This window comes from Nansenia antarctica (assembly GCF_963989245.1).
Source record: "Nansenia antarctica genome assembly, chromosome: 3".
In the NCBI taxonomy this organism is placed as follows: Eukaryota; Metazoa; Chordata; class Actinopteri; order Argentiniformes; family Microstomatidae; genus Nansenia; species Nansenia antarctica.
In genome coordinates this window covers 29,141,086-29,150,768 of record NC_137688.1, presented here as the reverse complement: position 1 = coordinate 29,150,768, position 9,683 = coordinate 29,141,086, and the positions used below count along the sequence as shown (strand labels likewise).

Here is a 9,683-nt window from a genome sequence, read left to right as displayed (position 1 = left end):
CATGTGTCTCTTCACAGAACCCACAACACATAGCATAGCCTCTAGTTCAGTTCACCGAGAGCCCATAGGCCTATGCTATGCAAGACAAACACTATACGGTGAAAGAGTAACACTAATTCACTGTTCAAATGTAAGGGAATCAAATTGGCTTGTCTTTATTTGGTAAAAAGAAAGAGCCTACATATTCCTATCAAAAGGGTCCCATGGGAGATGGGAGAGAGGCAGTAGTGCTCACCCTGTTACCATCTTTACCCTTTCAGCCAGACACTAGTGTCAGGAATTTCAAACAACTGCAGAGCCTCATTCACAGAGAGGCACCACCCACCACCCCTCCACATAAGGGAACATGGCACCTCCTTCCTTCCTCACCCAGACAAATGGTGAAAATATACCTGGTTGGCAAATGTACAGACACTTTTCTTTTGCGTAAAGAAACATTATGTTGTGTTAAGTACTGTAAGTATAAATGTATCTGCATTTAGGGCAGAAGGTTTCACTATCATGATGTTCAATAGGCTTCATATGAATGGCACCATTGATCAGTTTTCAATCTCATTGTTGCAGGCAGACCATTGATACTGACCAATCATAGACCTATAGTTCCAGGTGACCTGCTAAAATGTTATGCCTAATGATATTATCAAATGTATCAAGACAGTCTAGGCATGAAGGTAGGTTAGGGTGGGATGGAGTGGGAGGTTGGTGACCAGTGTGGAAATAAGTGTGTTTATAATAATAATAATAATAATAATAATAATAATAATAATAATAATAGGTTTATTGCCATGCAATCAACTTGTCAGTCAATTGTTGTAATTTGCTATTTTTTGCTCTAGCAAGGGGTTGGCCATATACGAGCAATTAGGGGTTCAGTGCCTTGCTCAAGGACACCTCGACATGTGATCAGCCGGGGTTCAAACTGCCGACCTTGCAATCATTTGAGGCCGGCTCTACCTGCTGAGGCACTGCCACCCTTTATTGTGCTACAGTATAGACTAGTCCCCTCCTCCTCACATCAGAAGTCAAAACCTTATACTCATCATGCAATGAATTCCTTTATTGAGAATGTGTTGCCATAGGTGTCACGTTAAAATCAACATGGAATGTGTCGCCCTCAAGTGGATAAACAGTTTAGGCGCATATCTCCTTAATTTGCCCTGATTTGTAAACACGGGTAAATTACCAGGAATCTTTGCTTTTGAAGGAGATGGTAAGGAGACGAATATTTTAGACTACAAATGCACACTCCTCTTGTAAATTAATATGCTGGGCAATCTGTTCAGTGCTTACAAAAAACAGACGAAACAGCGATTATCTATATTATTTGTAATATGCTTTGGAAATAGTCTACATCAGTGGATGTACGGTGATTGATTAGACGTTTTTAATAAGCTTTTGGCCAATGCGTCCTTGTCAATACTGTTCTAGAAACACACGTTTCATTCGGCCTCAGAAGACGCTCTGGCAAAACACAGAACAGCGGTGCGTTCGCTCCTCGTGAGGCATCCGGAGTGTCAAGACTAAACAAACCACCGGCACAGACCGCCACATTTACTCCAATTCAATTGGTCCTAGAGAATTACAGGTAATGAATGGCCCACAACAATTGGCTGTAGGACGAGGCATTTCTTGGTAACAGTATTTGATTGGTGAGATATTAACCACACTGTAAATCCACTGGCTCGTGATTCTCGGGTGGAACATCCATGCTAGGTTGCGTCGCATCGCACCAAGTTCAGACCGGCAGCCCAGCACGTTGTAAGCCGCTAGAACACTCTTTCTAGCTACCGCCTGCCTGGAGCGGAGGTGATTCTGTGAAATCACTCATTTCTAAATCAACCGCTTAAACAATTTGACTCTTGGTAAGTCCATTCTCATATCATCTGGTAGATATAGAAAAATACATTTCCGCTTCTGTTTTAAGCGTATATCTGCTATGATTTGTCCATGCTAGCTAGCTAGCGTTAGCCAGAGAGGGGAGGGTGTAATTGCTGGAATGGAATGGAACATATGCAGTTCCATAAAACGGCATCAAACCCATGCGAAGGAAAAGATGTACGTTCATGAATCATATTTTCCATGCGGGGTTGGTTACCTGTCATATAATATCTCATTAATGTTAATGAATACAAACATGTGGGGGTGTATAATGTAACTTCAAAGATGGGGCGTGCGATGACGTTTTCGTTTTAGGGATTAGTCCGTTCGGCTAGCTAACCGGGCTAAACTGCTAAGCTAACAATTAGCCTTCATTGGCCTCTTTATTTGTCTATTATCTTAGGCAGCCTTACATAGTTAACGTTGCCTGGCAGACACGTTAGACGAGGCTAACGTTATAGCAAGAAACGTATCACTAACCCACCAGAATGTAAGCCAAATAAAGTGTTAAAACGGTCACTTCAAGCTGGCCACATCCATCTGAATATCCTGGCTAGTTACCGAATTAGGTCGCTCGCCCTGTTTGGTCGTTAATTTCCCCCGAAGCCGTTTTATCAGTGCAAAGCTTAACCTTCCCTGTGCCAAAGCTCTCCGTCGTATCATCGGGACGGTGGTATTTGCAGGTTTGGCATCATTAGTTGTTGCTAATCCAGTTGGCTTTTTGAGGCTAACTGGGCGACACGTGCTGGATATGATCTGCCCCTAATAGTATTTGCCCGATCCATGTCTCCCTGTCAGTTGTGTGTCTGACTGTTTAACCAGTTACGTTGTCCCGCTGCTAAATAGGAACAATAGCCAGCAAAGCTACCTCATTACATGGTAACCAACACCAGTTGGAAGAATGTTGAAGCTAGCAAGCTAATGTGCTACAGTCAATGATGTATCTAGGATGGATGCCAAATGGATGTAAGCTAGCTAGTTAGCCACCTAGCCATTCATGGCGTGGTCTTTGTTTCAGCTTATGTATTTCTTTGGGGACAGCCTACTTTTTTTGCAGACCTAACACACGTTAGTTGGCCATCGTTATCTATCTATCTTGTCATATTAAGTTTGGCGAACCGTTTGCTTGTTCCCTGCATTCCAAGGTTTGCAAACCTCCCTGTGCCGAATGAGCTAGTCAGCCCCTGGGCCAGCTGCAAATTCCTGCAAGTTTGCTTGTAGCTGGACGTGATTGGTTAGGAGGAGATTGTGTCCTGGTAGCTATGTCAGTGCTGAAGCAGATGGTGGTTGGTCTGAGCAGGTGCAGCGTATAGTCCAAAAGTTGGACCAAGTTAATGATACCCCCATCATGACATGCTTGTGCTGTATATTATGTTTAGATCTATCCAGCTGACCAAAGAAATGGTGATGGAGAAGCCAAGTGCCCAGCTCGTCGGGCGGGAGTTTGTCCGACAGTACTACACACTTCTTAACCAGGCCCCCGACTACCTGCACAGGTGAGCTGAACAGAGCATCTCCCGAGGCGGCACTATGCAGCCCATGGTAATTTGCTTTCAAATATATTTGTTGTGTACCAGGTTGCCTACTACATTGTAGTCAGTCCGGGCAAGACAGGATATTGATGTATTGTATTGATGCTGTTCCTCAGAGGTTAAACACATCTCGCAGTGCGATTGCACTATTTGTGACACAGAATGCGACCATTATCATAACAAAAATAAACCACTGCAGCATAAAAAGGAATTGCTTATTTCCCCACCTCAGGTTCTATGGGAAGAATTCATCCTATGTGCATGGAGGCTTGGACAACAATGGCAAACCGGTTGAAGCAGTCTATGGCCAGTCGGTAAGTCGTTTTGGTCCTTACATAGGTCTACAATTACTTCTAGAAACACTTCATAACATCTTAGATCGTTAGGTGTTACCAGCATTTCATGCCATGCTATTATTTAAATCAGACTAGGCTGGATTGGTGTTCTCAACCGAATTCAGAATTACTCACAAAGGCAATTTCCCCCCTATACAGGAGATCCATAAAAAGGTCATGGCACTGAGCTTCCGTGACTGCCACACCAAGATCAGACATGTGGATGCCCATGCGACCTTGAACGAGGGAGTGGTAGTGCAAGTGATGGGGGAGCTGTCAAATAACATGCAGCCCATGCGCAAATTCATGCAGACATTTGTGCTGGCCCCTGAGGTAGGCTCCTCAGCTGTAAACATGGATATTTATGTCTCTCACACTGGACTAGCGCACGCTCTTGCAACAGTTTTTCCATTGTCCTCTGGTGAAAGGGCCAGCTCTGTTCAGAACATTATGGAAATATACATTTCTTATATTCGTGGTGTTTTTCCAGGGCACCGTTGCAAACAAATTCTACGTTCACAACGATGTGTTCCGCTACCAAGATGAAGTGTTTGCCGACTCGGACTCAGAACCCCCTGAAGGTGAGTTGTGAAGGATTAAAATGATTTACAGATGTGTTTCATTCCTATTTAGTTAATTAAGAGTTATTTCCTGTGATTAAGAACAAATTAATTAAAGTTTTGGTTTGGTTAAATGTAGCTTTAATTAAATGGGGGGGGTTTTAGTTGAAGAACTGTACACTGGGTTGAAAACACAAAACACATCAGCGTCAGATGTTTTTATTAGCATGTTCTTAGCCAATAGCAAGTCAGCCAGATGTCAGGATTTTGATGGTGGGATTGGACAAGACCATGTGCCGAATCACTGATCTACACATCACCTGCTGTAGGAAATAACCTTCAATTGTTGATCAATATCAGCAAATCTGTCCAGTGCCTTGCCTGAGGCTGATCATCTAAGAAAATGCAGAGTGGCTTTGAAAAGCCCTTGGCTAAAGGCTGCAAGGCTGTGGACACTTCGTCAGTGTGTCTGTTCGCTTGTCCTTCTCCATTGTTTCTCCATTGTTGTAAATAAAGTCCATGGCATGCTCTCACCAAAAAATAAAACTGTTACCTTTCAAGGGTCAAACTGGGGAAACTGTTTGACCAAACACAAGTTATCAAAGTTGGACAGCCCTAGACTAAATATAATTAAACTTGATTGCAGCAGATGTTTTGTCATAGATTTCCCAACACTGTCAACAAAACACTTCCCTAATTAATCTGAAGAAACTGTTTGACCCAGCCTCTTAAACAGCTTTTTAGGAAAAGCACTTCATCATTTTGTTTGTTGCTACAGAGTCTGAAGATGAACTGGAGGAGATTGAAGAGAGGGTACCTTCCCCTGAGGTGACACAGGGAGAGTCTGCTGCCTTCTACGAACAGACATCCTGGTAGGTTTAACTTGTCTTTTCTTTTGATAAATGCTTATGATGTCTCTATTCCTTGCAATCATTGCGATATGTTACAATTATGTGGATGCTGGCTAGCTAAAGGCATGCAGATTTTTGTTTTTTTTCCATAATGAGGAGAAGATGGTTGAGTTAATATTAAAACTCTGTGTGTCAGCCCAGAGCCAGAGGGGCTGCAGGAGGATGAAGAGGAGGAAGAGGAGGAGGTGGTGGTGGTAACCCCAGAGCCCGAACCGGAGCCCGAGAAGGAGGAGGCGGAGCAACCTGTGGTGGAGCTGAAGCAGGAGCTGGACACAGAGCCAGAGACACACACAGAGGAGCAGGTGGACGGGAAGTGCCCCGTTTCGCCCGTACCCGCTGACCCTGCACCCCCTGCCCTTGAAGAGAACAGGGTAGGTCCACATGTTGGCACGTAAACCTGTACAGAAGTCCTGGGCTGTGTAAACCTGTACAGAAGTCATGGGCTGTGTAAACCTGTACAGAAGTCCTGGGCTGTGGAATTCTAGAAATTGTGAATTCTCCGCCATTTTGTGTTTCTTTGGCACCATCTTGGTTTTACCAGCCGTCACCTGCTTTTAGGGGTGGGCATCGACGATCGATAATTGATCGATAAGGATCTTGGTCGATCACAAAATAAAACATTTGGTCGATCACAAATTTTTTTTTTTTTTTTTTTTTTGTGATCGACCAAATTTTTTATTTTGTGATCGACCAAGATCCTTATCGATCAATTATCGATCGTCGATGCCCACCCCTACCTGCTTTAGCCGGTTAGTTTGGCCAGAGGCGAGGCCATTTCAGCACCACTACGATTTACGGCCGTCCTCATTTGGTTGACTAATACCGTGTCCGCTTTTTTCTCTGCTAGCCCTTCTCCTGGGCCTCCGTCACCAGTAAGAACCTCCCCCCCAGCGGAGCAGTCCCAGTCTCAGGAATCCCCCCTCACGTCGTCAAAGTCCCATCAGCACCGGTATGCTAACAGCCGCTGCTGCATGTGAAAATGCCCTACGGTGTCTGAGACCTAACGTATATCATGTGCCAGTTGTAAGGACCACACCTACAATATTGATTATTCGGGAATACAAAATGCCCTGTATCGTTTGGCCGTAGCCAACAGGTGACGAGGGTGATTGAGTGTGTCGTGGTCTTGCTGTTGTAGCCCAGGGTGGAGGTGAAAGCAGAAGCCCAGACCACAGCACAGAGAACCCAGAGGGATCAGAGGCCGCGGGAACCAAGGCAGGGAGGTCCACCTCCAGTCCACCGGGGGCCCAGACCAGGAGGTACACACAACAAAGGGATATATTAGATATAGTATAGATTATTTTATAGTCAGGAATTCCTATTTGTACTACTATCTTTTATTCATAATGCATTGGAATGCACCTCCAAATGGACCAATACTTTTTCCTGATTTTCCATGTTGACCACTGTCAGGGTCGTATGTAAAGCTGGGTCAGTCTGCAGCTTTTTGCATTATGACATCCTAATGTGGTCTGATGTGAACGTGTTGCACCTCTGTCAGTGCGGGAAGGAGAGCAGGGTGGAGAGTCTGAGGTCCGCCGCGTGGTGAGGTATCCAGACAGTCACCAGCTATTCGTCGGCAACGTCCCCCACGACGTGGACAAGGCGGAGCTCAAGGAGTTCTTCGAACGTAAGTCCCTGTTGGCATGGCCAGTGGACCTTTTTTTGGAATAGTTGAATGGTTTTACCGATATTTTCAATGTTACGGTGGTAATCTAATGTGATCTAATCGACACACGGTATCTGTAATGTGATCCACTTCTTCCAACAGAGTACGGTGTGGTCCTGGAGTTACGGATCAACAGTGGGGGCAAGCTTCCCAACTTTGGATTTGTGGTGTTTGACGACTCAGAACCTGTGCAGAAAATCCTAAGCAACAGGGTAGGAATCGCTTTAAAGAAATGTTATGATTGTTTTCAGGTGCCTACTGGTTTGATGAACTATACTTATTTGGAGTTGTAGAAATGATATGCAGTGCTCCTTTACCATCAACCACATTGAATCTAGAAATGTATTTTTGGGGGAGTTTTACTGTTTCTTAATGCATGTACTGACACAGCTCTTCATCTTCTAGCCCATTAAGTTCCGAGGGGACGTACGGCTGAACGTGGAGGAGAAGAAGACCCGCTCTGCTCGGGAAGGAGACCGGCGAGACATCCGCCCCAGAGGCCCCGGTGGCCCAGGGGGACCCCGTGAGAGGATAGGGGGACCTAGGGGACCTCCCACTCGCGGAGGCGTGGCACAGAAACCAAGCTTCGGCTCTGGACGGGGTACCGGACCCAGTGAAGGTCGCTATATGGGACCGCGCCAATGAAGTTCTACCCATCTACGCCAGCTCCTGCTGAAGCCAGTCCTCCCCCCTGAGTAACACCTACGGCTCTCCACCCTACTGCTTTTTGTTTCCTACCCTGGGATTCTGGAATGTTATCCCAATCTCCCCCAACACACACACACACACACGCGATCTGGACTTTCTCCTGTCTTTTTTTTCATCCTGAACTTGAATTTGTCGTAAGAAAAAAAGGGTAAAAACTACTTGAATTCGGAAAAACCCAGAGTTTGGTTTTCGCGTTCTCTCCCTGTTTCTTAAAGGAACGTGTTTTTACTGCTTGGGCAATCCTGTGTATTGCTACCACCGTCTTTCAGGTCAAATGCAAGTATGGTTTTATTTGAAATGGCTACGTTGAATCATGGTTGTGAATGAATGGTTATCGTCGAGCATGTAACAAATCCTGTTTGCCTTCTACTGATGCACTTCATTGACATGAAACTACAAGTCAGCTGATGAGAGAACTAAATAAACTTGATTTACTGTTTTAAAACTGACTCTGCTCTTGGTTCCTGATTGAGTGAAACTTCTTGGGATTTTAAACCACTGAACAAATGCATTGCCAAGGCTTAAATCCAGTATGGAAAGTAATTTGCTTTCACTTAAGTTAGACCAGTCTTAAATAAAGTGATTAGCATTGATTTTCATCCATTGTGTAATTGCCCAGCTTGTCGTTTATAAAGCAGTGAGGTTAAATGTGAAGAGTACATGCATCCTTTACTTAGGATGGAGGAAGGTTATGTTTATCCGTGGCAACAAACCACTGGAGAAGCTGGAATCCAGGATCTAGTTTCGTGGGTAATAGTAGATCTAGTTTTGTGTGTAATAGTAGATCTAGTTTTGTGGGTAATAGTATGTCATAGTGTATCTAGTTTTGTGGGTAATAGTAGGTATTGGTAATGTTTAGGAGCTGACCCCATCTCATTAGTAGCCTTAAGGTTTCCAAGGGTAGTGTGGTCAGGATCATAGAAGTAGGCCAGGACCAGTGGAGGTAGGAATCGGATGCGCTCATTGTAATGCATGGGATGGTATTCCTGATTCTATTCCATGCATTGCAATGAGCCTGTCGATTTCTGCCTCCCATGGACTCAGGACAACACCTATTGACACTGCTTTCATTAGGATTCAGTACAGTCCTAAGTGTTATTTCAAAACGTCAATTTGCTTTGAAAGAATAAATGCACATAACTAAATAAAGTTGGAACATATCTACTGTTGGGAAATCAGCACATCCTACTTTTTCCCATGTAGACTCAGTGAAACAAATGATCTTAATAAACTGACAAATATCTTGACCAGCATTACGTGATTGGCTGGAAAAGAATTCCACAAAGATCTTCGATTGCAGTGGAGATAGTTAATTCATTAAGCCCTACATTCATGCATCGTTTTCCTTGGACAAGTGTAAAGTTAGTCCCAAAATTCTGTAAGTTAACAGATCCACAGGCGTAATGTGATCTGCAAATGCAGATTCTGCAGTTCTATCTCTAACTTTTTAAAATGACTTTGAAATGATTTGTTACTGCTTTCGTTTTTTATTCACGCATCATGATTTACACATTTAGAGCATTTACTTGCAACATTTTAAAATTTTATTTACAAATACAAAGGTGTTTGTTTGTGGATAGTTATTTACAAGTTATTTATTTAAGATGTTTTTTGTTCATGGATCATGGTACACATTTGTGAATTCTATGATTATTTAAGTATATTGGCAGTATCTCTCTCCATACCTTCCTTAACACATAGACTCATAGTGACAAGTTGCTATCTGAGGTAGAAACACTTTATAACCCAACACATTTTTCTCAATTGGAAAAGTCTTCCAAAAACATGTCTTCCAATTCATGTTTTATTTACCAAAATATCCCACTTGCCCTAGAACATGACACTAGAACATGACAGTAGAACATGACAGAGGAGACAACATCATCTGGGAAGGTCTGCCAGAGGGTATTTGCATTCACAACGAGTGCAGCTTCTCAAGTACCCCTAGATTCTTCTACCGCACCCACACCCTATGACCCACACAGACTCCAAATGTCCTGATACAGCTGGCAACAACCCTCTGAGCATACGGCCCTCCAGCTGGTCCACCCTCACCCAGACCCCCCGCCCCAGGGCCCTGGAACACAACA

General features: G+C 43.9%; 1 protein-coding gene across 1 annotated transcript; it reads left to right on the top strand.

Annotated features, from left to right (window-relative positions):
• Window positions 1-1,755: 1,755 nt before the first annotated feature.
• On the top strand, window positions 1,756-7,965 carry g3bp1 (GTPase activating protein (SH3 domain) binding protein 1). Its single transcript, XM_080526133.1, has 12 exons — window positions 1,756-1,862; window positions 3,258-3,374; window positions 3,643-3,724; window positions 3,905-4,078; window positions 4,236-4,326; window positions 5,084-5,177; window positions 5,353-5,587; window positions 6,064-6,165; window positions 6,355-6,475; window positions 6,718-6,846; window positions 6,988-7,097; window positions 7,291-7,965. Exons 2-12 carry the CDS (start codon window positions 3,280-3,282, stop codon window positions 7,528-7,530), a joined length of 1,473 nt encoding a protein of 490 aa, XP_080382259.1. The 5' UTR covers window positions 1,756-1,862; window positions 3,258-3,279; the 3' UTR covers window positions 7,531-7,965.
• The last annotated feature ends 1,718 nt before the right edge of the window (window positions 7,966-9,683 follow it).